We start from the raw sequence: 27,889 nt of genomic DNA, 5'->3' as shown, positions 1-27,889 counted from the left end.
TGCTATAACGGGATACAACTTTGGACGAACAATCTGGTTGGAGTACTCCAACTTATGACCAAAAATTGTTCAAATCCAACAAAAACTGTTAAAGCCGCTAGGTATTGAATGTTTGGATCCAGAGTCTATAGTTGATTTTTTACCTGAAATATAGGTAAATAGAGGTTATATATAATTAAAATTCAGAAATAATATTTTCCTGCTAATGGTATACCTGTGTATCAAAATTGCTTAAATTATGCCAATATTTTCCTTTCATATACAAAAACACAACGATTTTCGAACTTACAGCTGACTTTATATCGCATATATCGGCCGACAAATTATCTCAATGAAATTGGTACAACGTGTGTTAATCGCAACAGTTTATCTTGACCTAGTCTCATATATATCATCCTGGTGACTTTACTCCATATGATTGGTGATGGTAATGTAGGGTAACTTAGGCATATTCATGGTGTGTAGTATTGACAAAAATAGATAAAATCAGGACGATACTACCCCCAACTCCCATATACTATATATGTATAATGATTTTCGCTTTTCTAACATACCCTTTGTCGAAAATCTTGACATACCATTTACAGTTGAATTTCATAAAAAGTTTCTTCCATATTTGAAGTCTTTCTAACTCGAAGTTTTTTTTGTGTATTATGGTTATTCGAGTTAGAGAAATTCAAGTGTATATAATTGCTTGGATTCCTATCCTCTGGTTGACGGTTTGCAGCTAACGGTATTTCCCTGGCTTTGCTGCTTGCAAGTTGCAAGCGTATAAAATGTTTGGTTGCTCCCGAACTTAGCCCTTACTTACTTGTTTTTTTTTTATGGACAAAATTTAATTTTTTCCGACTCAAAATCGAAAAAAAAACAAATTTTCACTTAAATATTATCACCTCAAAATATACAATTTTTTTAAAAAGTCATTAGACTTTATATAAAGTTATTATGACACAGTTGGGGAGATAAAATCCGAATAGAAGAAGGTCTCGATGACTATACCCGAAAAATACTATTGACTATTTCGAAGATTGGCAAACATATTTTTCATTAGACGGGAGTTATTTTGTAGGGGACGACATTGATTTGGAAGAACAAGAAAAGAATTTACATTTATTTACAAATTCAGCTTACTTTTTGTTAACTGGTACATTGCTGTGGTAAATTTTCGCAGCAAATCCAAAAAAATAGCCACCTTTTCCAACAATGACGGCTTTATATTTTGCTTTCAAACATTACCTGCCTTGGTCTTTATGTATAATGTATACACTTTTACTTCAGCTGCATAAATATTTAAATAGCCGTATCCTTCAAAAGACCCCCAAAGCTATTATGAGCATGCAACACAATCACTTACGCGTTACACTTTCTCTCTCTTTTATTATAGGAACTGACAATTAATCAAAAATCAGCGATTCGTGAAGACAGTGAATTTATAATTTCATGCACCGCCCAAGGATCATCGCGCATGCAATTCCAATGGTACAAGGATGGAGCGCGTGTTAACACATCCAAGGCTATAAGGTGAGCGCAAAAACACATATACACAAACCAGTACACACATGTATACATACATACATACATAAACAGACATTTAAGCACATGCGTGTATGTATGTACATATGTATATAAATATTGATCCACTACATCTTTATCATTATGATGAGTATTTGTACTTTACACTGCTTTCACGCGTGGTTATTGTTGTTGTTGAACATGTGCAAACGAGCAGTGTATTTATTAACACACAAATGATAAGTGCGAAAGCGCTGCGGGCGCTGAGAAGCCTTTAAAAAAGTGTACACAATTCGCCTATTGTTATTGTTGTGGCAGGTGAATATTGAGGCACGTGTGTGGCAAAAGTGAAAAATTAAATGTGTTGTTGTACTACAATGTGAGCCTTTACATATATCTGGTCCATATTGCGTGTAATATAGGCGATTTTCTCTTATGCGCTTTAAATTGTACACATAACACATATTAATCGGTTTAACCGAAGCGGCACAGGCGCTGAAAGGATATTATTGATGGCTGGAAAATTGTGTTGCATAATAGACACTTGTGCGAATTTCACTGTTCTGTATTTGTCATTATATGTTTTAGAAAAGGTTTCATTGTTAGGTAAGACGGAGTATGACATATAAAAAAAAAGTTTAAATAAATTTATAATTTTAAATTTCAATATAGCATAGTACATAATGAAACAATTTGTGTCTAGTACTCGCTAGGCAAGTAAACTCCAAAAATTTTCAATACGCAAGGCAACTGAATACTCATCATTGACTACTGAGTAGCCATATTTTCTTTATTATGGATCACGTCCTACTACTGTTGTCCTTTCAAATTCAACAAATTCTCTCACACATTAAATTATGGCAAGTGTTCTACGGGCAGCGCTCATCAATATTTATGAACCACACCAACTATGGCGCTGAACGTCTTGCTACATATTGCACCGGTAGATATAGTCGCATGCGTTTGCAGTGGTCGTCATCGAAAAGGGGGTTTCTTATCCGAGGCTGTTTTGTTTTCTTTTCATTGAGGTGGTTTTGCGAGTCCCAAACGCTGCGCACTACACTAGGAAGGGATGTTTTGCCTTCTCACTTTCGCTCGCCTTCCAAAGGATGTCGTCAGCTCATCAGCTGGTTGAGCCATATGTAAGCTAATCTTTTCTGGTCACTTCCAAAAGAATGGTGTTGAGATAACTTTCCTCACCTTTCCTTCTGCACACGGCTCCATCCTCCTCCATCATGTCGTCCGAATAGATCAAAACACTCCAACCCTGACAGTATTCGACGCAGTATCCTCTGCAGAAAGCAGACGGAGACCTCTACTCCGTTGGAAAGATCAAGACCTGGTTACAATTGAAATTTTCAATTGGCCCCAAACAGTGAAAAGGAGGAATGACTGGCGCGTTGTTGTAAATTCGGCTATAAAAAAGAAGCTGAAGATGTAATCGCAAGGTGCATAATCGCGACGCCCTCAGGCTCAGCGAATCTGGGTACTTGCCATAGATGACTACGAGCCTGGACAATGTGGAATCCTCGCACACTTTGACTTCATTTCAAAACACTTGTATTACCAAATTCACCGAGCTTAGCACTGGCTGTCGCTTCTCTGCTCACAAAATCTCGAGAGAGGCCTGGGTGGTAATTACCCGCTGGTAGAGAAGGATGGTGATCTTTTTTAAGGATGTTTCAAAGTTTGCGGGGAAGTTTAGTGGAGGACATACACTACCGGAAACTTTCCATTAGCTTCAATTTTAAGCTTTCCGAGCAAAGCACACCTCCAAGCGGAGCTCACTATTATAAAGGTAGCAATAGACCTACTATTTACTTCGGAGTGCAGCCTACTTCAGAGTGGTTACTAGGAACTATAATAGAAAGGCATTGATATTAGTTTTAATTTCGCTGACTGTGGCTTCAAAACTAGTGAAAGGCTGTCTAGACTTCTTATCTTTAGCTATTTTACGAGTAACTTTCTTGCGTGCTTGCCCACATCGGTATGGTATTGTGTTAAACTGTAAGCTGATGAGTTTGCTTCGGCAAGTACTTCAGCCTCAATAACTTCGGATGGGAACAAGAAGGAGCGCCGTTGGCTTCTTGTAACTCAATGCTGGACTGTTGGTCTGCAGACCAGCTCAATAAGCCTTGGTGTATTACTAGCAACTGTGCAGTGTCAAGTTCCTTTGTGCTTATAACCACCAATCTCGGTCTGCTAAATAGCAAAAAATGGCCCATGTCGTTTTTTCATGTTTGCCGCAACTTCGTTCATCAGAGACCCATCTTAGTGAAAAGCTAATTTTTGAAGCAAGCCTGTTAAGTATTTTGTTTCACTTCATTACAACATTTCCTTTTTGATGTTCGTCTTGGCCGAAATTATCTGAAGGAGCCGCGTCAAGTATTTTTAACAAGAACAAGGTAAACACCTCGGATCTATAGTTTTATTTAAACACATAAAACGGTTGCAGATTTGTGATAAGTTAAAAGGGATTTTGGGTTATATATATCACAAAGTGATCAGGGGAAAGAACATAACAGTCTAAGTGCGATTTCTCCATCGTGCTGAGGGATCAGCCATCTACGTTACTTAACCTAATTTTACATAATAGTATATGAATATTGAACAAAATGATGACAAGCTATTATGATGCGAAGAAAAGGTAAAGCCCAAGTTCTTTTTTTCCCAATATGATTTCTTATATGTTTTTCTAGTGTGTTCAGGTTTGTTGTTGTTTGGTTCCTTTGGTCCTTTTTTATATCCTGAAGATGGTATATTAAGTTATTATACATTAACCTTTAAGGAAAGATCGGAGTCCGAATAATTTTTATACAAAACTTATCAGCTCGACGACCTGAGTTAGTTTAGATATGTATATCCATGTCCGTCCATCTGTATATTCGCGAACTAATCTCTCAGTTTTTGAGATACAAGAACTTTTATTTCAAAATCACTAAAATTTCGTTAACCGCCGATTTACAAAAAATGGTCATGTCACTAAATTTTTCATGTTTGGCAAGGAAGCTGCGTTCCCAGAGATCCATGTTAATGATAAGTTAATTTTTGAAGCAAGCCTGTTAAGTATTTTGTTGCACTTCATTATTATTATTATTTTTTTATTTGATTTCAATGGACGAGATTGCCTTAGGTGCCGTGTTATAGTTTTTTTTTAGAATAATTTCTACACATCTGCTAATGGGGAAGATCTCGGCTTGAAAAATGCTTGTAATTCCCCGATTGACACTGACAACTGCAACTAATGCATGGTCTCACTATCCCACCTCCGATTTCATCTGCCGAGTCTGTATAACATTATATGCTGCTCTATGAAAGTCATATTCGTGAATGGAATTCCTCTCTGCAAAGTAAAATTGTTAATTTTTTTTTTTTCAAAGTATATTCTTTTGGTAATATCAATCGTAGGAAAAAGTGCCATCGGCAGATCCTCCACAATTACACCATGTTTTTTTTTCGTGTTACCCTATCCTATCGAAGCCTTATGTTATAAGCCTATTCTCTTTGCTATAACTTCTACAACAATGTGGAGCGAAGTGACGTCCAGAATCAACTCCAGTGCTTTGGTTGGCCACGTGTACATAGTACCAGTGAGACCTACACATGCCAGCTTCGCCACTTTCGTCAGCTGTTTGTTGACAGTTTTAAGTTAGAATCTTGACCACCAAGCTCCTGCTTCATAGTTATCTGGACCGTTAAAGTAACCTTAAGATATTTTTGGGCAATAAAAAGTGGGTAGGCCCAATAAAAAAAGATAGAATGTGAAAAAGTTGGAATACTTTTGGCTTCCACTGCATTCGAAACATGAAGCTTAATATTCCACAATCTTAAGCCTAAATATTCAGAAAATGTGAAATTTGAACTTGACTTCTCGACATTTTAGATTTGTGTTTAGCGATTTGTCGGAAAATGCATATATGGTCAAAAGATTTATTTTCTTTAAACAAGTTTATTGCTGAATAATTTTCATATAAATAATTTCAGAACATACATATACCATCCTAATGTGTGAGCCTAGTCTACTTTCAGGTGCCCAAAAATGTTTTTCTCATAATATTTATGTTTTTGCTGGCATAACGGTAAACATAATTATTGCATTCTCATATAAATAAAGCACATACAATTCTCATCTATTAATACATACTATTGGTATTGCAACAAATACTGCACTGACATACACACAAGGAATGTTCCAAAGTAAACAGGACTTAAAAAAACAGAAAAAATTATTTTTTTGGCAAAATCGATTTATTTCATTTAAAATAGTCTCCTTCTGCTTCGATACAGCTTTTTGCATGGTCCCAAAGCATGTCCAACGAGTTTTCGCTCGTTGGCCGGTATGGCCGCCAGTATGCCGGTGCAAGCCTTTTGAATCGCCTCTACGTCTGCATAACGCTTTCTTTTCATGGGCGAATGCATTTTTCCGAAAAGGAAGAAGTCGCACGGTGTCATATCAGGTGAATACGCGGAGTGGTTAATGGTTAAAATGTGATTTTTGGTAAATGTTGGATTCTGAGAAATTTTTGATCGTCAGTCAATTTGTGCGGAACAAACCGTGCACACACCTTTCGTAAGCCCAAATGTTTCGCCAAAGTGCTGCAAATCGATGTTTCGGTGATGTTCAATTCCATTTCCATGAATTTCAATGACGATTTCGGCTGAGCTTTGTTGAATTCACGCACAGTTTCGATGGAATTTCCGGTGATCACGGATTTTGATTGGCCCACATGTTGATCGTCATTTATGTCCTCACGACCATTTTGAAAATGTTGGAACCACTCAAGCACTCTACTACGGGATGGGCAGTCATCGCCATAAACTTGTTTCATCAATTCAAACGTTTCGGAAAAAGTTTTACCAATTTTAAAACAAAATTTAATGTTGGCTCTTTGTTCGAAGCTCATTTTTGCACCGATAACACAAACATACTGACACTTAAAACGCTATAATTTCACTTCCAATTAATAAAATGTTATGAAATTCTCACTGAAGAATCGACAAAGATAGTAGATTCTAACGCACATATAGATGCCGCCACCAGGAGGCGTTTGACTCAAAAAGTCCTGTTTACTTTGGAAACCACCTTGTATATAAATAAACGCTACTGAAATTTTAATGGAAATATATGTGTATGTGTATAGTATTGTTGTACTTACAAATTTTAATAGAAATATTTATGTAGTTGTACTTACAAATTCGTCCATTTCCTCTATTGTTTATTGGTAGAACTTTGGGCAAAGAGCAATTGTGCAAATAGACAATCAATTTAAATGACAGGTGCATGTAAATTTAGTAATAACAAAGGTAGTTGTTGGATGTAGCTACACTAGGGTGCTCCTTATTTGCAAGTATATGTTAGTTTTCCTTGTTTTCTTTGAATTTTTTGTTTGTTTTCTTGAAATTTCAGTTTTGCTTTATACTGTTGCTTTATAACTTCTAGGTTGATCATACGGCATGGTGTACTGTATGAACAGTCCATTAGATGCCTAATTTTAACTGCATATAACTTTTAAACGAAAGCTTTGATGAAAAAAGTTTATATTAATGTTTTGGAGCGCTGAAAATATTATATTGGAATATCGCTTTTGCAAAATTGTAGCTTTACTTTTGTAATGCAAAACATCAATTTTTCCATGTTACCTTATATGCATGGGAAAAGGCACATGATTCGAGGTGGTTTAAATTCAAAAAAAAATTGTTTACTTTGCAGAAAAAACCGAAATTTCAGTATGGTTCTGTAAAACAAAATCAACTTCAAAAATAACGGTTACCCTAAAGTACATATACATATGTACAAAGATATAGTATATAGTTATACTCGTATGTATTTCTGCTCATAAATTGATTTATGCTCATTGCATAACCAATAACATGTTTATATTGCTTAGATGGCCCTTGTTTTCATACATATATCCATATTCAGTAATGCAAATATTTATTCACATTTCGATATGCACACCTACCTACTATATACACCTATATCGTATTTACCTCAACATCACTGTTATGCATATTTCGAACAATTCAGATACGTTTGCCTCTGTGTGTGTGTTCATAAAGGTTGAATGCCTTTATTATTGCTACAGCTGCTCACAATTAACCCAAAAATATTGAAATTGTATAGCAGTACTTGACATCAATCAATATTAAAATTTGCATAACGGTTTTGGTAACAAAATCTAATAGACGCAAACAATTATTTTGCTGGGTGAATATAGGAATGACGAGCATTTATTGCATTGTTGGAATTTTCGAAATGCTTATATTGCTATATATGCCATATATTTTTGTATACGTATTAGATTCTGTGTTTCCTTAGATATTTTAGCAGTCAAGTGTACATTACAGTAAATGACCGTTATTGAACTTCAGGGAATGTTCGCTTCATCGAGAAAGTTGAGCCGAAAGCGAAAATTAGTCTTTAATGAGTCATACCAAGAAAAACAGTTATTTTTCTTGATTTTGTATCAGCTATATCAGCAGTATAGTAGTTTGAAATGAAAAAAGTGTTTAAGGAAGAACTCAATTTTGGTGGTTCCGTTTATATGCCGGCGATAAACTAGTCCGATCTGCTCTAAGCAATACGTTCGGAGTTATTCGGGTTGCCTTGAAATATTATCTGTTCCAAATTTCTTAAGGATAAGTGCTCAATAAAAAGTTTTTCAGAAAAGAACATGATTTTTGTCGATTGATTTATATTACATCTTTATTCTATAAGGGTCTAATTTGAGCAAAACTTTTAAAATGATCCGATCTGAACGATATGTTTCTAGATTCTAGCGCTGTCTTGGATAAAAATCCATACACTATCAGATATAAAAATTTTCCATACAAGGGCTTGAGTTGGACCGACATGTTTACATGGCAGCTATATGCTTTAGTAATCAGATCTGAGTAATATATGGACTTTATAGCACTGTCTTAGTCATTTATCTATGTCATATTTCGTGAAGATATATTTTCAATTAAACAAGTTTTTCATACAAGGACTTGAGTTTGATTGATCGGTTTGTATGGCAGCTATAAGATATAGTGAGATATCGGCGGATCCGACAAAAGAGCATTTTTTTCGAGAGAAGAATACGTGTACAATATTTCAGACATTATTTATTAAACTCATCTGCCTCCAAGTCCCCTAAATGTAGGCCACGTTGTTTTTAGCGAAGTCACATACCATATTACAGCAAAGTCGCAACCCAAATGACACTGTCCGCTTTAATAGGTTATATCCACATGCGATTTTCACAAAATCGAATTTTATTTATGCATGCATTTCGAATGTTCATACAAATATTTGAAAATAATGCCCGAAATTGAAAGCTGAACCGACAAATACTGTCGAAGATGTGAGCGCACGAGTATTCCAATTTTTTTTTTTTTTTGAAAAACCAAAATTTTTTGTACTCGTACATTTTTCGAACTTTTTTTATTTTTAATTTTTTTTGTTTTTGGATTTCGGATAATTTTACACAGAAAAATCTCACTGATCTTGTTTTTAGAACTGACTTTTTGGAAAGAATTTAAAAAAAAATTATCACAAAAAAAGATTTTTGTTTTTTACTTGCCACTTGATATAACAGATAGATATATAACTTGAGACACACGGCATATAGCACTTCTTACTCTACGAATCCGGAAGTACCGTACTTTTAGAAGTACTATAGTAACTGATTTCATCCCTATATGTCACCTTAATACCAAAGTCGAACCAATATATTTGCTTGACAGATAATTGTAGATGATTTCTTGTAGGAATATCCAAAGCAAAGTTAAAGCTTGAAGTGCCTAAAGCCTCAAAATAAATGATTTAAGATAAATAATTCCATAATATCTGATAACCCATAGAAATTCAGATATCATGCTGATTTCCTCAGATTCTTATATAAGGGAAGCGAAACCTCTGGAACTTAATAACTTGTGAAACAAATTACTTCTTCTTTGTGACTTCACGATTGATTGATTGATCACTGAACGCATTATACACAAACCTTTCACCTATCGCATATAAATTGCTGGAACCCAATGTTCAATTTGTGTTTTACGACTTCTGTTGCGAGCATAGCGCATCAATAAACCGTGCGTTCAAGATGCCAATGAGCTTGGCGGCTGTCATGTTAAAACATTCGTGCATATTTTCGGAACCATATTGAGAACCTTACGCGCCAAATGGAGTAGGAATGAGTGCAAAGTACATAAACCCCAACTGCTATGAGAGCGAACCCAAAAAAGGGCGAAGCTCGTAAAATGCAGAATAAAAATCGAACCAAAAGTAAATTTTTTCAACCGAAAGCGTATTACTAGCTGCAAATTGTGTATATATGTGTGTGTGTGTGCGTGCGAATAACTGACATTTTTCTTCCGCATTACTCTTTATTGGTATGCTTTGAAGTGGAGCGAGCTGGCGTTGAATATATTCATGCTCCATGCTGCCGTTGCCGTTGCCGGTGCGGCTGCTGCATCTTTATTCAACCGCAAAGCTCAGCCACTGAACTCATCCAGAGCGCAGCTGTGACCGAGCACATCCACATACATCGATTACTGCTGCAATAGCCAATGTGATCAATTGAAGGCACAGATTTATTCTTAACTTGCAATGCGTTAACATTATTCAATGGCAAACAAAATAAAATGCGTTCTCGCTTGGCTACTTTGATGTGGCAGAAATTCCTAAAGTGGGCCAAAGGGTGAACATAAAGTGGGAACACATGCTGTACTGCTATACGAGTATGTATGTAGTATATGTATTTGTATTTATTCAGAGAAGTTGTTGAATGAAAGTAAGTTAATAAAATATTGACAATAAATACTTGTTAAAGAAAGAATTTCGGTGAAGTTATATCTAGGTAGGTAGGTAGAAAGTGAATGTCTGACGAGGCACTTAAGTCTTTAGGCGGTTTATCGTGACACAATCGGAAACAAAATCCCCTCACTCTATTAAGTATGTCCTCTCTGAGTCAGCACTTGATTTTGATGAGGTCCATCAATGCAAAAAGTTTTGTATGTACAACCTCAAGATATCCCTCGACCCTCGACCATAATTGCGATTATATTTCACTTACAAAACTTTGCTCTGGCATACAAGATTTTCTATAGTCTCTGCTAATTATACATCTTGACAATTTCACAGAGCGTTAGTCTTACAAGATTTAAGAAATCATTCTTTTTGAATTTTAATTGACACCACCGAGACTCAGCTATATTTATAGCAAAGAATTATTGAAAATGGAGCTGGGCTGAAGTTATATCTGGACTGATAGGTAAAGTGGATACTTGACGATGCACTTAGAAATTTAGAAGGCCTATTGGGAAAGCAAAAACCCCCAGCCAGGTTGACCAGTTCGCATGACACCTTAATTTTTGTATCCCCAAGCACAGTAAGACTTTCCATTTGACAGTGGGGCTGCTGAAGAGCACCCAATTAAATAGTCAGACATCACCTGCTCCGAAAAACATAAAATATTGAAATTTCTATTATTAAGAAAAATAAATGTCAAAAAATGTTCCTTCGAATGATGAATGATAAAAAAATTTCCCCAATAGGTTTGAAGATTCTGAGTTCTTTTTTTAAGTAAGGAACCTCGAAATGAATCACGCTTTACTTACTGGGAAGAACTATTATCTAATGATTGATTATTGCTTGTTTCATTGTGTTTCTAAGATTCCGAGTTCTAAGGCCTCTTTTTATCAATGCTGTGGGCAAATTTAGATGGAAAATATTACTCAGTTTAGGTTTATTGAGCAGGTATTCAGCATAGAAAGGAAGCAGGGAATACTACGTATTATAGTATAATTATAAAGTGCTCTTCTGTATAAAAAATTGGTGAGTGCAGATTTCTCAATGTTGAAAATCGGTTTTATTTTGTACTGTTGGAAGTCATAATCAAATTCCTCATAAATATGCCCAAATGCCTCAAAGAAGATTCAATTTGTCGACAGGACTTTGGCTAATGAGACAATAAAAATAGCATATATTTGCAAAGATATGAAGATTTCTTGTTTCCTTATCATCACACTAAAAATGAGCCAGAGTTCTGCTGACCTTTTCCGGTTTGTTGCCAAACGGCTAAGCCTGACCACATCAAAAGAGTTTCAGAGAATAAAAAGAACTCGAAAACCTTCATCCGAATTCGATAAGATCATAGACTACAATGCGGCGAGGCCAGTCGTCTTGTTGGGTATTATTTGGAGGAAGGCAAGTTGGAATCATTACTTCATATGGTAGTTTGAAAATTTTCTTTTGCGAAAACATAATTGAAACATCAAATCTGTCTGCCCGGCTATCCGCCTTAACGCCGATCTGAAACTAGCAAAACACACTCAGTGAAGTAATTACTAGATATATATTTTATTAAAATGAGCTCCAAGTTGCTTACTAAATTGAGCTTGTATTGATCAGTTTTAATATTTACATATATATTCAAAAGGAAAGACACCTCACAATCGAAACCAACAAAAAGGAAGCGGATATTCCTGCATTACCACAGATTCGCCCAGTGCTGGATTTCGTCCACTTATTTTTATACCCAAAACAGGGTATATTCAGTTTGTCACGAAGTTTGTAACACCCAGAAGGAAGCGTCGAAGACCCTATAAAGTATATATATAAATGATCAGTATGTCGAGCTGAGTCGATTTAGCCATGTTCGTCTGTCTGTCTGTTCGTACGAACTAGTCCGTCAGTTTTTAAGATATCGTTTCGAAATTTTGCAAACGCAGCTGCTCATTTGTCGGAATTGCCGATATCGGTCCACTATAACATATAGCTGCCATACAAACTGAACGATCGGAATCAAGTTCTTGTATGGAAAACTTTTGCATTTGACGAGATGTATTCACAAAATTTGGTATAGATTATTTTCTAAAGCAACAATGAAGACCTCCAAAGAAATGGAGAAGGATCATATTACTATAGCAAAGAAGCTGGCGCGCTGTTGTTAACTACAAACCGTAACGATACGGAATCAAGGGCTTGATATATTAAGTTTGGAAAAGTTTGTAACACGCATTTGACGTATGTTATCTTCACGAAATTTGACTGTTGGATTACTGCTTAAGGTAATAATATAATCTGCGAAAAATTTGTTCTGATCGGATTACTATAGCATATAGCTTCCATATAAACTGAGTTACTAAAAGAAATGCACCTGTGAAGGATATATCAGCTTCGGTGCAGCCGAAGTTAACGTTTTTACTTGTTTGTTATGTGATTATTTGTGATTTAACTTTTATAAGGCTTGCGAAATATTTCCTTGATTTTCTAAATTATTCTATATTCAATTCTACTTAAAATTAAAAACAAAAAAATGTCGTTCATTTTCTTAATAATATAGCTTTTCACACGATTTTCCTTAAATTACAAAATACACCTGAAGCCAAGCTGTGAATTAAATAGCATTACTTAAACACTTTTTGGCATTTAGAATATGGAAACATATTTTTTTTAACTTTTCATGCTGCAAGCATTACTTTCACGGAAAAAGGAAAAATTTTTAAAAGAGTTCTGACAAAGTCCAAGTCAATGCCCACATACTATTATTCCCTGAATAGGAATATTAAGTTTATCGCGATGTTTGCAATACGCGAAGAAAACTTCGGCAACCATATGAAAGATATATACAAATTCAGCATGACGAGCTGAGTCGATTTAACCAAGTCCGTCTTTTTGTATTTATGCAAACTAATCCCTCAGTTTTTGAGATATCGATCTGAAATTCGGCAAACGTTCTTTTCACCTCAAAGAACTGCCTATTTGTCGGAATGACCGCTATCGGACCACTATAGCATATAGCTGCCATACAAAGTGAGCGATCGGAATCGAGTGCTTGTATGGAAAACTTTTTCATTTCATAATATATCTTCATGAAATTTTGTATGGATTATTTTCTAAGGCAACGGAGCAACCTCAGAACAAATAGTTCAGATGGGACTACTGTATCATATAGCGGCCATATAAAGTGACCCATCAAACTACTTTTGTATTATGGCTTCGGTGCAATCCAAGCCAACGTTTACGCAAAAAGTCTGAATATAATTGTTTCTATAAAACTTAAAACTTGGACACACAACACTACTTTAGCTTCATTTATTAATTTCTTAAAGTCCTTCATTTTATTTTTTTCTATTTAATATAATTTTTACATTGTTTTGACATTACTCGATAACGCAGCTTCCTTGCTGCCTTGCCATATTGTCCCAGTGCGTCCAGCTGTCGCCAGCCGGTTTGAAAATAAATAGCATTCAAGTATATTATCTAATTTCCGACCAATCACTAAACTGTCTATGCGTCTGATAGTTCTTGCTGTTGAATAGCAGAAAAAGCCACGCCATCTAAACAACAATTCTCCACACTTTTTCCGAAGCATTCTCTTCTACATGCTTCATAGCTTTGTATCCGCATTACAAAGCTTTAGTGTGTTTAAAAAATTCTAATTTGTAATCACACACATACATGCATATATATTTTATAAAATTTACCACACAAATTCTAACATTTCTAGCGAACTCCGTGTCTTTACTTTTTACTCAGTACATATGTTGCATGCCACCATGTATCTTCCACTTTTTGCTCTCGACTTTCGCCTAACATTGCAACGAGTGGTTACTGCTACTGTGCTGTTTTGCTATCTCAAAGGTCACGAATTTCATTAGTTACACTTCCGCGGCGAAAGTTAAGCGTGTAAATTCACTACACGAAAAGATGAGCGCAAAGCTCCGAAGAGCGTTTCGCTTACCGCAACGCTATTACCTACTTACATGCTTACATGCTTACATGCCTTCTAACTGTATCGCTTGGCCGCTCGCGCATATTGCTGTTGCCCACTGGGAGTGGTGCAAAGCGTACGCGGCACGTGGCTTGGTTATACCGAAGCACCAGAAAGCTCTAAATGGTTGCATATGTGTACCGTTGGTACACTCAGACGCCATGTACCGGCATAAGAGTGCATATCCACAATGTACACATACATACATATTAGTATATAGCGTTATCTGATTGTGTTTGTGTGGTTGTCTATAACTTTTGGTAGAAAGGAAACTTAAGCGCTGAACTGTCACGGCCCACTGAGCAAAGTTAAACGCTGTTTAGTTTGCTGTGCTTGTTATTCCGAAATTCGATTATTGATCAAACAATGGAACGCGGCAATACAACTGTACATATGTATACAGATAGGTGTATTAACAGTGATTTTGCATTTCCATGCGCAACTCAGTTAGTAACTGGTAGAAAGCCAAAAGTCACCAATTTCCAACTCAAATAGAAAATAAAACTCAAAAGAAAGGAGATAAACACACAATCTCAACATATTCTTCGAATTCAAGCCGGAAGACCAATTTGTATTTATCACTGCATTACATTTCTTATTCAAAAATTGAACCTTATCTTAAACACAGTCTCAGCTTCAATCACAATTTCAATCTCAATCGCAATATCAATATCAATCCCAGTTTTGATTTTAATATCAATCTGAAACGCATTTCCTCAATCTCAATCTCAATTTCAAACTTAACTTCAACCTCAAACTCAATCTCAATCTCAATTTCAATGTCAATCTCAATCTCAATCTCAATCTCAATCTCAACCTTAACCTCAACCTCAACATCAACCTCAACCTCAACCTCAACCTCAACCTCAACCTCAACCTCAACCTCAACCTCAACCTCAACCTCAACCTCAACCTCAACCTCAACCTCAACCTCAACCTCAACCTCAACCTCAATCTCAACCTCAACCTCAACCTCAACCTCAACCTCAACCTCAACCTCAACCTCAACCTCAACCTCAACCTCAACCTCAACCTCAACCTCAACCTCAACCTCAACCTCAACCTCTACCTCCATTTCAACTTCTATCTGAAGCTCTAATTTAGCCCCACTCTCAACTTCAATCTTCTGAATATCCTTCTATCATAATCCTATGATTAACAGTAATTTTAATCTTAACAATAATTTCAATTTTAAATTTAATCTTAACCACAACATTAACCTCAGCTTATCCCCAGCCTCTTCCTTTACTTTGAGCTCATTATCGAACTCAATTCCTTCCTAAACCCTGAAATACAAGCAAAAAAGCTTAAGCCCTAAAACGACTCAATTCGAAACTCAAAGTCGCACCACAACTCAAATTGTTCCAGTAGCTTCCTGATTTATCACTTTTTGCTTTCGCCTTAGTTACGACATAATTAGCATCAGCGTTGACTAGTAAACAGCACCACAGTTTCGTACTGCCTTAACCTCAAGCAAGTTCAGCCCTTTACCTAACGACAACATTTTTGCATAACTAGTTAACTAGAAAGTAAAATAATGAATGCTTGTTTGGCATGAAATTCACCTCGCATTCCAGCGCATAGTTTGCGAAGGCGAAGGCTTCATTGCCAATTGTTCAGCGCGCACTCGATTCAGTACGAACTTGGCACGAGCCGTGAGCGGTGGTGACAACACTTTTTTTGGCGCCGCGTCCAAAAAATTCTGGTTGTCGCTGCATAACGGCAACCACAACTACACCAGCGAAACTAAAATACAAAAACAGTAAAAATCGAACGAAACGACATCGGCAACGATAGGAAAATACGATAACGACGACGACGTTCATGCCGGCGCGCAGCGAGGCGTAAAACGTGCGATAACAACAAAAACGAAGTACGTAAGCGATACAGTAGGTCAACAGCAACATGCCCATACATTGGGACTATGACTGGGATTGGCCGCACGATCACTTCTGGCACTGGCCATCCACGCGCCTCTGGCCTTTCGATAGCTTCAGCTATCATGCAAGGTGTCCAACATCGCGTCGCTGGAAGTCGACCTTCACACATCACAACTACGATGTGGATGTGTGTGCGCGCGACTGGCATATGCATCACTGGTCGGACGATGGACCTTGGTGTCATCGCTCGTGCTTGGCTAGTCGTGTGGCCATCGAGACGGGCGATGAGCCGGACAGCAATGGCAAGGGCACCTTTAAGGTTGTCATCGATGTGCACCATTTCCGCGATGACGAGCTCGTCTTGAAGGTGCGCAACAATGACACCGTTATTTTGGCGGGCAAGCAAAAGGACGACCGCGGTGAGAAGAGTAAATTCTGCATTACACGTGAATTTACGCGCAAATATAAATTACCAAGGAATTACGATGCCACTTTGGCAAAAGCTACGCGTTCCACCGATGGCGTGCTGACAATTATTGTACCACCACCGCCACCACTGGACGACGTGGAGCGTTTGGTGGATATTGAACCGACCGGCGCTTACTTCGGCACCACTGCCACAACTGCGGAGAAAGACGCCAAGGCTATTGAGAATGGTGCAGCGGAGAATGTGGAAAATGCGGAGCTGACTGAAGAAAGCGAGGCTGCTGGTGATAAATCAAAGAAAGCGCGTTTCGACTCCACAGATGAGTCGAAATGAAACGTGACGCATGCTGCGGCAGCTCGCACTTGCGCGAAATGGCGTGGCAACTTCAAGCAGCGCTTCAAGGCCTTTTGGTCGAGAAAACAGAAAAATTCGCAGCAATGTTGCAAAGGAATGTATTAGTGATGAGCGGCCGCGGTGGTGTAGTGTCGAGTAATTTTGTGAAACTTATGTATTTCAACTGAACAATTTTAAGAAAAATGTGCTTGCGTCCAACGCAGCCAAAACATTTAACCCAAACTATGCACAGTGTTCTTTAAATCACTTTTGAAAAATCTTTAAAAAAATAATTCTGTTGCACTTGCGTAGCTATCACCAGCCTCGAGCTGAAACCTAATATATGTAACTATCATATTTAGAAAAATCTTAATTCAATACTATATACTATTACTTTAACGGGAATACAATGATGCTATCAAAATACTTAACCTACGCCTAAGTTTCTAGTCTAATGTACTAACGGTCTCTCAAGAAATTAAAATAAAAAGAATAACATCTAGTGCTAATAATATTATTAACTAAATAAATCAATAAAATAAATAAATTTTGGTGCTTAGAAAACTTCTAAGGACACGAAACCAAAGCGTGTATTGTTTCTTATTGGCGAAGAAAGTAATTTTATGACAGGATCTATTTATATATCTACATAGATTAGAGTTCGTGCTTAAAAGAAGTTGATGCAAGGCGTAATACTACTCGAACGCCTCTATACTACATATACTCGTTAGATATGGTATTCGAAGGGACATTGAAATATTTTATTCCGAAGAGTATAAATGACGAACGGTGGAAGCTAAGTCTAACAGGCCAATTGAGAAGTCTCCCGCCTGGCAGATACATTGTGAAAATGTACCCGTAAATTCTAAACAAAAGGCAAAATATTTAATTATTTATCAATATTTATTTTCTCGCCCTCAAAGTATTCCCCACCAGGTGTATGGTAATACATTTAAGCCAACGATTTTTCCAGTTCTCGAATATTTCTCGTAGCAGTTTTTGGGATGGTCTTCATCTCCTTCACCAAGTTTTGTTTTATCTCTTCGATCGACAGAAAATGGATTCCAGGGAAGCGGCAGTTTGAGTTTTGGGAACAAAAAAAAAATCACACGGAGCCAAATCTGGTGAATACGGTGGTGAATCGATGGTATTCAATGCTTTTTTGGATTTAAATTCGGTCATACTCGTGGCTTGATGCGATGCATTATCATCTTGTAAAATCCATGCATTGCTCTTCAACAATTCTGGCCGTTTTCGCAGGATGCCACAATATGGCAAACAGAACTCCGATGGGACAAGTCGATCATTAACGCATTTTATACCCAAAATATTCACCAAAATGACTCGAACGAACTCGTGAGAGATGTGGAGCTCTCTTGCCATCTCGTTAACACTTGCCTGACGATTTTCAAGGACCGTATCGTTCACTTATTGTGAACTTCGTCAAGTTTCAACTTATCACTAGAAGTTTTATCAAAATTTCAAATATGGAATCGCAATTATGGTTGGATTTTATTTAATCGTTCTAAAAATTTTACTCTACAGCATGAGAAGACAGATGAGTTTTATGAGTTCTGCTTCGTCACAAGAACTTACTTGACATACATATGGAAGCAAAAATACACCTATCATATACAACATATTATGTCAATCAATGGATAAAGTGGTATAATCTCATCATTATTAGATTATGCCACATTTTGTGTTATATAGCAGTTGTTTCGATTCGCTAAGGTGGTGTACTAAATATATTCTGTCTTTATTAGATTATACCAGTTTATGTGTGCTGCATCAGTTTTCTGTTGAATTCACAGAATTGATGTAATCGCATACCAATATATTAACACTTAGTTATGCCAATTTAAGGAAGGTATGACAGCTTTTTTGTTCGATTCACTGTTATCAATGGGGAAGGGAAGTATGTTAGTCAATCAATTGATTATGTGGTATGTTCCCAACTTTATTAGATTGTGTAAATTTTTGTGAATTTTACCAGTTCTTTATTCGAGTCAATAAAGTGGTATACTATTATGCCATTTATGTATTTTATACTAGTTTTTGTTCGATTCACTAAATTGGTATAATCGCTTACTGTTGTATATTCCAATAATTTTTGGAAGTTATGTCAGTTTTCTATTCAATTCGCCGTTATCAATGGCTTAGTGAAGTATTATACATATGTTAGTCAATTAATGGATCAAGTGTTACATTTGCAATTTTATTAGATTGTGTAAGTTTTGTCGGACAAGAAACGAGTCACTGAATCGTTATAATATTGTGCTATTATGTCTTTAATATATTATACCATTTTATGTATTTTATACCAATTTTCTGTTCGATTCAAAGTGGTGTAATCGCATACTGTTATATATTACACCAATTTCTGGAAGTTATGCAAGTTCTTTGTTCGTTTTACTATTAACAATTGTTTGGAGAAGGAAGTGAATATATTATACCAGTTATGTTATACCATTTTATGCATTTTATACCAGTTTTATTTACGATTCACTGAAGATATATATTCCACCAATTTCTGGAAGTTATGCTAGTTCGTTGTTCGATTCAGTATGCATATCTTAATATTTGAAAAAAATATTTACTCTCATATTTTGGAGACAAGTTGTATAATAATATTGTCAGCCGATTATAAGATAGTGCTATCGAATGGTTCGGTAAAAGATTTAATAAAAATTTCTATCAAAAGCAAGTATTTGGTAATCAGGAATTTCTTTGATTTGGTAGCTCTCTATAGAGCTTTAGCTTTAAGCAACTAGTAGATGACCTCAATTTCTCATATGGATTCATTTAACTGTTAATAGTTAAACATTTATGTGAAGAGCGAACATCGCAAGACTCATACCAAAAGACCCGGTGTTTTTTAACTAAACATCCATTAAGTGAAATCCTCTTTACGCTTCGTGACATGAATCATGAGTTCATAATTATTTAATATTACGTGTAATTTTGAAAGATTTTATTCAAGAGGATGGTGGTTTATTTTTAGTGAGATGACAAGGATATAATAAATGGATTTCTAAAGACATACTTCATACAGATATATTCGTAGCAAAGAACTGGGTGTATAATTTTGTAGTTGCAATCTCATGCCAAAATGCTGGGATCATCATGACCAAACATTGAAGAAAAGACGCAAAACTAAAAACCAGAGATTGTATTCTATAGTCGGAGAAGTATTTATAATCGTATATGAAATTTTAAGAAGAACCTTTGTCGACCTCACTCAGCCTTAAGTAATAATATTTATGAGCCACACCTAAACTTTATATAAATTAAACGAAAAGTTCTTCAAAAGGTTCTTCGAGAACAATAAAGCACATAATCATTTTGTTAGCAAATATAACAAGTACCTTCTAAAATATTATATATGCGTTAAAGCGTGCCATCTATGCCCTGGCTGCTTTGTTGCCACCCAATATTAAACGAATATATATGTATCTGTGTTCACAATATATAATTTTTTACGATTTCACTGTTGTTAACACATACGTCACCTGGCGGTTATGGTGGCATGTTGTTTACGAGCCTGCACGTAATAAAGCGCGTGGCAATTTCAAGTGACATTCTTGGAATATGACACACACACACGCAGCAAAAACCACACGTGCGGCAAGAGTCCAGCTGATTCAGTGCATTTATAGAGAGGGAAGGCTTCGCAACATCTACAAGTATATGACAGCCTGTAGCTACTGTGGTGCTTCTTCGCTGTCTGCCTGCAAATAAGCGACAGTATATGGCGGACGCGTGTAGAAAAGCGAAAGGAAAAAAGTCAAAATGCAATATTTTTATGTTGAATGTGCTCTTTTACGATTTGTTGCGTCATAGCAATTGTTGTTGACGACGAGGTCATTTACTCTTTGACGCTTGCAAATATTAGCAACTTTATTGCCCATCACTTGGTTCATAGTATGTGTGTATGCGTGTGTGTATTTGTGAAGAAAACAGCAGTTCGCGCCATGCTCTCTGTATGCAGTTTTTAGTGCCTTTTATATGCCTTTCATGGACCACCGCCGCATCGTTGCATTAATAAACCTGCGCTCATGTTTCAGTATGGAATATACTATATATATAAATATATCTGTACATAAATATATTTTGTGAGATTTTTTTGTTTGCATTTTACTGTCAAGCTGCTAACAAATTCCTCGCTATTAAATTAGGCGTTGCACAGTGAAATATTATTTATGTCACCGGGGTTTGCTGGCCATGCACCACCTACCCAGTTATGGCGTGCAAATGGGCTGTAAAAAGATACAGGCGTAAAAATGCGTTAACTGCATACATATATATACGTATATATAAAGACTCGGCCACAAAGTAGATGATAAAAGTGGGAGCAAATATAAAACATATTTTTCTTTGTATGCGGCAGTGCCTCTTGTAGTCAAATGTTGAAAATATTTGTTGCAGTAATATATTGTTAAAAGGTTAAAAAAACTTATTTTTTAGATAAAAAATGCGAATTCTAAAAACATATTTTTCGGCAAAAGATTTATTCATAATCATAAAAGTTCATGTTGTTAACTAAATTGAAAAAAATAAAAATAGTGAATATAAAATTATGTTTTACAAGCTTCATAAAATTAAGATTCACACCGAAATTACAGTAATATAAAAGACATGGACACTTCATCATCATTTTAAGAAAGATACGAACAAAATTATATCTAAATATTAATGAGGTGAAGTCGTATTTACTCTCCAAATACTGGCACGCTCTGCTGAATTCACTGATATTATATTCTGTTCTATTTTCAATAAGTTTAGAAATTTCTCAAAAGACTTTTGATCACAAACTAACTTTAAGACTTGAAGCAAGTAAGTCAACAGGCTGCTTTTTAACACATTGGTTGCCAGAGTATCATCGGTGATAAACGCCTGGGTCAAAGCATTACATGTATATGTTTGCTTGACAGCTGGGAGCAGATATCTGTCGTTATGACCGGTGATAGACTGGCAGCCAAAGCATTAAGAGATACAGCTGAAATGAAAATTCGAGAAATGATTTTTAATTGTTTTAATGATAGCATCAACCTTAAAAAAAACATAGCAAAAGTTTAAATGAAAATTTCAAATATTTTTTTTAGTTACAGGCTTCTAAGGAGTAACCGCTAAATTCGATTAGCTCTGCTCGTTCACCTTTAAAATTTCTTTCTCGAAAAGCATTTTTTTTAATTTGCTGTAGTAACTACAATTATATTGAGAAAATATTCGGTTAAAGTATAAAGTATAAAGTTCTCTAATCAAAAATCAAATTTTGGTAATGGAATTTTGTCCATTTTTTCGACTGTAGGTCATTGTATAGACAGAACTTTTTTTAGATTTCATTCACGAAAAATGCCAGAATAACCTCTATGTTTTGTCGAAGGGTGTAAAGTCAATATTTTATTGCCTGTCCGATAGTAAAGTAACATAGAAAATAACTTCGCAAAGTGATTTTCAAAGAAGGGCGGACCATCAGCTATTTCTCTGCGAGACTACTGTCTGTCAAGCGAGTAAGTGCTGAAGGCAGTAAACTAGTGTTCCAGAAGAGAGTGTAAAAAAACCAAAAACTTTCGGTTGGTCGGCCTTAAGGTTGTTTATTTATTTTATGACCAATTTTACTATGATCTTATACTATTATATCTAGAACTAAATATATTAAGTTTCCCACGATTTTTGTAACTCGCAGAAGGAATCGACATGACGAGCTGCGTCCATTTTGCCATGTAGATCAAACTTTATAATCCCTTATTCCTTTATTGTCATATGATGCGGAGACATGGACAATGACATCATCTGATTAGTCGGCCACAGAATAGTTTGGGAGAATGCTTTGTGGAAGATTTTTGGTCCTTTGCGCATTGGTAACAATGAATACCACAATTGATGGAACAATAAGCTGTACGAGACATACGGCTATATTGACATAATTCAGCGAGAGACAGTGGCTACGCTATCTGAAAGGAGTGTCAATTTATTTCATTCAAAATAGTCTCCTTCTGCTTCAATACAGCTTTTTTCACGGTCCAAAAGCATGTCGAAAGAGTGTTTAGCTCGTTGACCGGTATGGCCGCCAGTATGCCGGTGCAAGCCTCTTGAATGGCCTCTACGTCTGCATAACGCTTTCCTTTCATGGGCAAATGCATTTTCCCGCAAAGTAAGAATGTTGGATTCTGAACAATTTTTGGTCGTCAGTCAATTTGTGCGGAACAAACCGTGCACACACCTTTCGTAAGCCCAAATGTTCGGTCAAAATGCGATAAATCGTTTTTTTGGAGAAGTTCAATTCCATTTCCATGAATTTCAATGAAGATTTCGGTTGATTTTTGATGAATTCACGCACAGTTTCGATGGAATTCCCGGTGATCACGGATTTTGATTGAGCCACATGTTGATCGTCATTTATGTCCTCACGACCATTTGGAAAACGTTGAAACCACTCGTGCACTCTACTACGGGATATACAATCATCGCCATAAACTTTTTTCATCAATTAAAATGTTTCGGTAAAAGTTGTACCAATTTTTAAACAAAACTTAATGTTGGCTCTTTGTTCGAAGCTCATTTTCGCACCGATAACACAAACATACTGACACTTAAAACGCAATAACTTCACTTCCAATATATGAAATGTCATGAAATTCTGACTGGACAGTCGATAAAGATAGCAGATTCTAACGCACTAGCTGACATATAGATGACGCAACCAGGGGGCGCTAGATTCAAAAAGAATCTTTGGAACTTAGGAACGATCCTTGTGTGTCATTTTTTTCGGATGGAGGAGAACACTCTAGCGTTAAAAATTTTCTATTCAGTACCGGTCGGGGGAAGTAGAGGAAGGTGTTGAACCTGCCTGCACTTGGTACCTCGAATTGCCGCCAAATGGCGATAAGAAGAAATGACTGGCACGGATTTTAACCTGGCTGTAGCTGCGTAAGCGGTGTCTACGATAGTGAATAAAGAAGAAGAAGAAGGGACAGTCCCTCCAAAAATAGTTCAGTTCTGATCACTTTAGCTAATAGTTTCCGTACAAACTGTCTGATTAAAATCGAGTTCTTGTAAGAAATCTTTTGCTTTTGTGAAAAGTGTAACTTCGGTTGGAAACAGTGGCCATAAAATCCACCATAAAAAAATTTGTAAGTCAAGTCTTTATTACATTTATTTATAGTAAATCTAAAGCCTTACATCAGTATGCATAATATATCTAAATAAAAGTCTTCAAAACATTTTACCCTAAATATTTTATACTTAAATCCACTAAGTAAGTTCTACAGCAATATTTCAGAAATTATAAGGTAAATTTTGAAAATATTAAGCTGAAAGTTCTTCATTTTATTTGTTTTTCGGCAAAAAGCGCTTGATACACTTTAAAACCCATTACAACATTGCCTCCACAAAGGTTCTCACATGTATGTGTATGTAAGTACTTCCAAAGTTGCTTTATTTGGCTTACAAATCATTTTCATACGAAGCAATATGCACATGCTTGCACTCAAGTGGCTCTAGTGGCCATTAAGTGCCCTAAATTATACTGCACAACTCTCATTACAAGTTTTCGGGTTGAGTTAAGTGCAGCATTTATGAGAAAATTATGCAAATTCTTTATGTATAGGAAAATATTTTATAATAATTTTACATAAAAAAGGTGTTTTCATAGTTGGGAGGCAGCTGTAGTGCTCGTTTATATTTATTGAAGCTGAGAAATGTATGTAAATGTCTTCGGAACTTATATTAGAATGCATAAATATTTAATGCTTGTTAAAAACTTGTGTTAAATTTGAGTTATGCCGAAATAATCTTAGCCAAGAACTATGTTTTACTTTGAAAAGTTAAATGTAGCCTATAATTATGCAAATTTGTAAGTGGAAAGAAATATTTGCTTCGAAAAATTTTTGTGATCTTTTCTGCTCACAAAATTATGTTAAGAATTCTATAAGCTGATCTATAGATCTATACAAATTTAACTTTTCTGTTGGCTAATCAGTTGATTTTCGAATTATAAGCACCAAAAAGTATGCAATACGTTCTCCTTTGGCTTTTTTCGTTAGTATATCGCCCAAAAAGAGAAGCCATATTTTAAGTCAGTATATTTTTCTATGTTTTACTATCAAATAATTCTTTACTTAATTGCAATTACGTGCGTGTACATATAAATTGATTTGATTTGCCTCCAACATAAATTATGCTGAACTACAAATATCCATAATCAAATCAAGCAGAAACGTTCACAAAATCCTCGAAAAAGACAAAATATGAAATTACCAAGCTCTCTACCTCTTTTCCTATCAAAAAAATGCTTGATTATCTTTCAGTTTCGCAGCACCCAACGCACATTATTCAAAGCGTTTGCGTGAACTTCAGCCAGCGTTTGACATTTCAAGCAATATCTAAAGGCACAGCCTAAATGTATGCTACAAATGTTGCAGACAACTAGCATAACGCATTTTGCCTCCCGGTATCCCACATACTAAAATACCTTTGTATTTCTAAGAGCTTGTTGTCTGTGCGCGCAATGCATACCCGTTACTACGCCTAAAAGTAGGCAGTCAATTCCAATTAAGTTCGCATTGTTTCATTGACGGCTGATACGACAGCTTTTCCTAGTCTTTGCCTCGTATAGTTGGGGTAAGCTCTGTGACTGCAAAAGGTCTGCGAAATTGTATTTGTGCAAATAGTCAACATTCACAGCATTGGGTCACTTGCATATTCGGAGCAATTTTCACTGCGCTCTTTAACAGTTGGGTCGCTTCAATAAATATCCGCAAGATATTCAATTGCTTTGCTGTCTCTCTTTGCTTTCTGCCTATTCTGTTGTTTGCCTAAAACTGTGCTTTTTTGACTTTTGTTGTAATCAACGATAGCTGTGCCCCATTGAGTTTACTTTTCTTCGGTTTGCTACAATTTGGAAGTTGTTTATGGGCCTTTGGTAGCTTTGGCGTCATGTAGGCATTCATTTGGTAGACTATCTACCATGCTAGTGCAAGGAGATTTCGTGAACTGCCACTTCCGATCTTTGTGGTAACATACTGTAATTGTAACATAGTTTCTGGAGTACTAAAATGTCCTACTCACATTTTCTTTTCGCATATGAATTTCGCACTGATCAATTTGGTAGGCCTCCTTTTGCGGAACGCCAACGTGCTGTAGATTATTTTACTGAACACAGTTTGCTGGACGAGAGTTCATTTGATGGAAAAAATTGAGAGTTTCGATAAATACTTCTGACTTAGACTGTAGTCGATAGAGCTTCGATCTTAAACAAACTAAAATTATTATTGTTTCTATAGCTAAACTAGAACTAGTCTGTCTTAGGTGGTCTTTAGAGTAGTTCTTAGTTTTGATCTGGATACTAACTAGGTGAGGTTAGGACTGCTTTTTTATCAACTAACCTAGACATCTGCAGAGGTTTGTTGTTTTGCCCAGAATCCTTAGATATGGTTCAAGAAGATCGTCGCATATCCACAAAACACCCTGATTCTGCCATAAATTTATTGAGGCTACTAATATCAATTCCAGCCAATTCGACAGGTTCGTAGAAAGTATGCAACTGAGAAGAAAAAGTATTTAGATGGATCCCCTTCATCTTTCTCCTTGAAAACTTAACAAGTTATGCCTCACCGCGTGTATGCCAATGGGACAGTGTCCAGTTAGAACATCGTGTCTATGTGAAACTTGCTAAGATCTGGCAGTTTAATGGACTTGACTCTCTGACAGAAGACTTTCGCAACTCCACAAATACTAATTGATGATCAACGCTTGCTGAGTTCGCTAGAGGCGTTCGAAAGAATGAAATAAGGGTAACATCTGCTCGTTTCTCTCCTGAAGGAATTTGAATAAGGATTGCAAGGTGCTAAAAGTTGATTCTAATAAACTTTTTAGATCAGAAATGCTGTTTTTTCACAAAAAAGTGTAAAGAATATATTTTATTTCCCGTCCAAGCCTATCCGTAACAGTTCAAAGATTCTGGAAGTCCATAATACCCACGAACGAGAGTACAGGAGTATGTGTTTCGAAGATTTCAAGAAATAAAAAGACTAGCATATTGTCACAATCAATTTTATTTCCTTAACCATTTGACTATAATCAAATTAACCAAAGAAACCACGTTAACCACCAGAAACCATCTTACTTCATTTACTATAGATAGCATTGCCTTATTGTTAGTTAATTTCAATGTCACTTAAAAAAAAAATCCCCCGAAATGTGTGCTTCAAATTATATCAAAGAGGTATCCAATTTACAAAAAAAAAATTAAAAATATCAAGAAACTACTAAAAAGTTCGGATTTCATAAAATGTAGGTGCTACTGTTGTGGATAACTTAATCTCAGTCTTAACCAAAAACGATATCATCCAAAAAGTATGCTTCAAATTATATAAATGAGGTCTCTAATTTACAAAATTTCTTAAAAATACTAAGGGAAGCACTAGAAAGTTCTGATTTAATTTACTATAAGTACTATTGTTGTGAATAACTTAATCTCAGTTTCACCCAAAAACGAAATCTTCTTAAATGTACTCTTTAACTTTCATTAAGGAGATACTTAATTAAATAATTAGTTCCACTAACTAATAAAATTTCTTTAAGCGACCAAAGGAGCTACTAAAAAGTTCTAATTTTATTTACTATAGTACTATAAATTAATCTCAGTCCCATTCAAAAACGAAATCCTCCAAAAAGTATGCTTCAAATTATATAAAAGAGCTCTCTAATTTACAAAATGTCTTAAAAATCTGGAGAAAACTACTAAAAGGTTTCAATTTTATTTCCTATGGATGCCACTGTTGTACTATAACTTAATCTCAGCATCACACAAACTGAAATCCTACTAAATGTTTACTTAAAATTTTCCAAAGAGGCATTTAATTAAAGAACTAGTTCCACTATCTAATCATATTTCCTGAAGAGACCAATGAAGCTACTGAAAAGTTCTAATTTCATTTAATATAGCTAACACTGTTTATTTAAACTTAATC

General features: G+C 35.9%; 2 protein-coding genes across 2 annotated transcripts in view; both read left to right on the top strand.

The window, feature by feature from the left end:
• The window catches only part of LOC126752165 (uncharacterized), a 565,185-nt gene that overhangs the window by 395,070 nt on the left and 142,226 nt on the right, over window positions 1-27,889 (top strand). Inside the window, exon 10 of the mRNA XM_050462767.1 lies at window positions 1,385-1,521. Within this exon, the coding sequence (XP_050318724.1) occupies window positions 1,385-1,521 (137 nt within the window). The remainder of the gene's footprint in view (window positions 1-1,384; window positions 1,522-27,889) is intronic.
• LOC126752190 (heat shock protein 27) lies at window positions 15,760-17,192 on the top strand. Its single transcript, XM_050462812.1, has one exon. The coding sequence runs from the start codon at window positions 16,179-16,181 to the stop codon at window positions 16,911-16,913; it is 735 nt and encodes a 244-aa protein (XP_050318769.1). The 5' UTR covers window positions 15,760-16,178; the 3' UTR covers window positions 16,914-17,192.

Source organism: Bactrocera neohumeralis, chromosome 3 (genome assembly GCF_024586455.1).
Source record: "Bactrocera neohumeralis isolate Rockhampton chromosome 3, APGP_CSIRO_Bneo_wtdbg2-racon-allhic-juicebox.fasta_v2, whole genome shotgun sequence".
NCBI classification, from domain to species: domain Eukaryota; kingdom Metazoa; phylum Arthropoda; class Insecta; order Diptera; family Tephritidae; genus Bactrocera; species Bactrocera neohumeralis.
The sequence above is the reverse complement of the archived record's forward strand: the minus strand, read 5'-3'. Positions and strand labels throughout refer to the sequence as shown.

Coding starts and splice junctions, on each gene's coding strand:
- LOC126752190 (XM_050462812.1), top strand. CDS start 16,179: ATGCCCATACATTGGGACTATGACTGGGATTGGCCGCACGATCACTTC.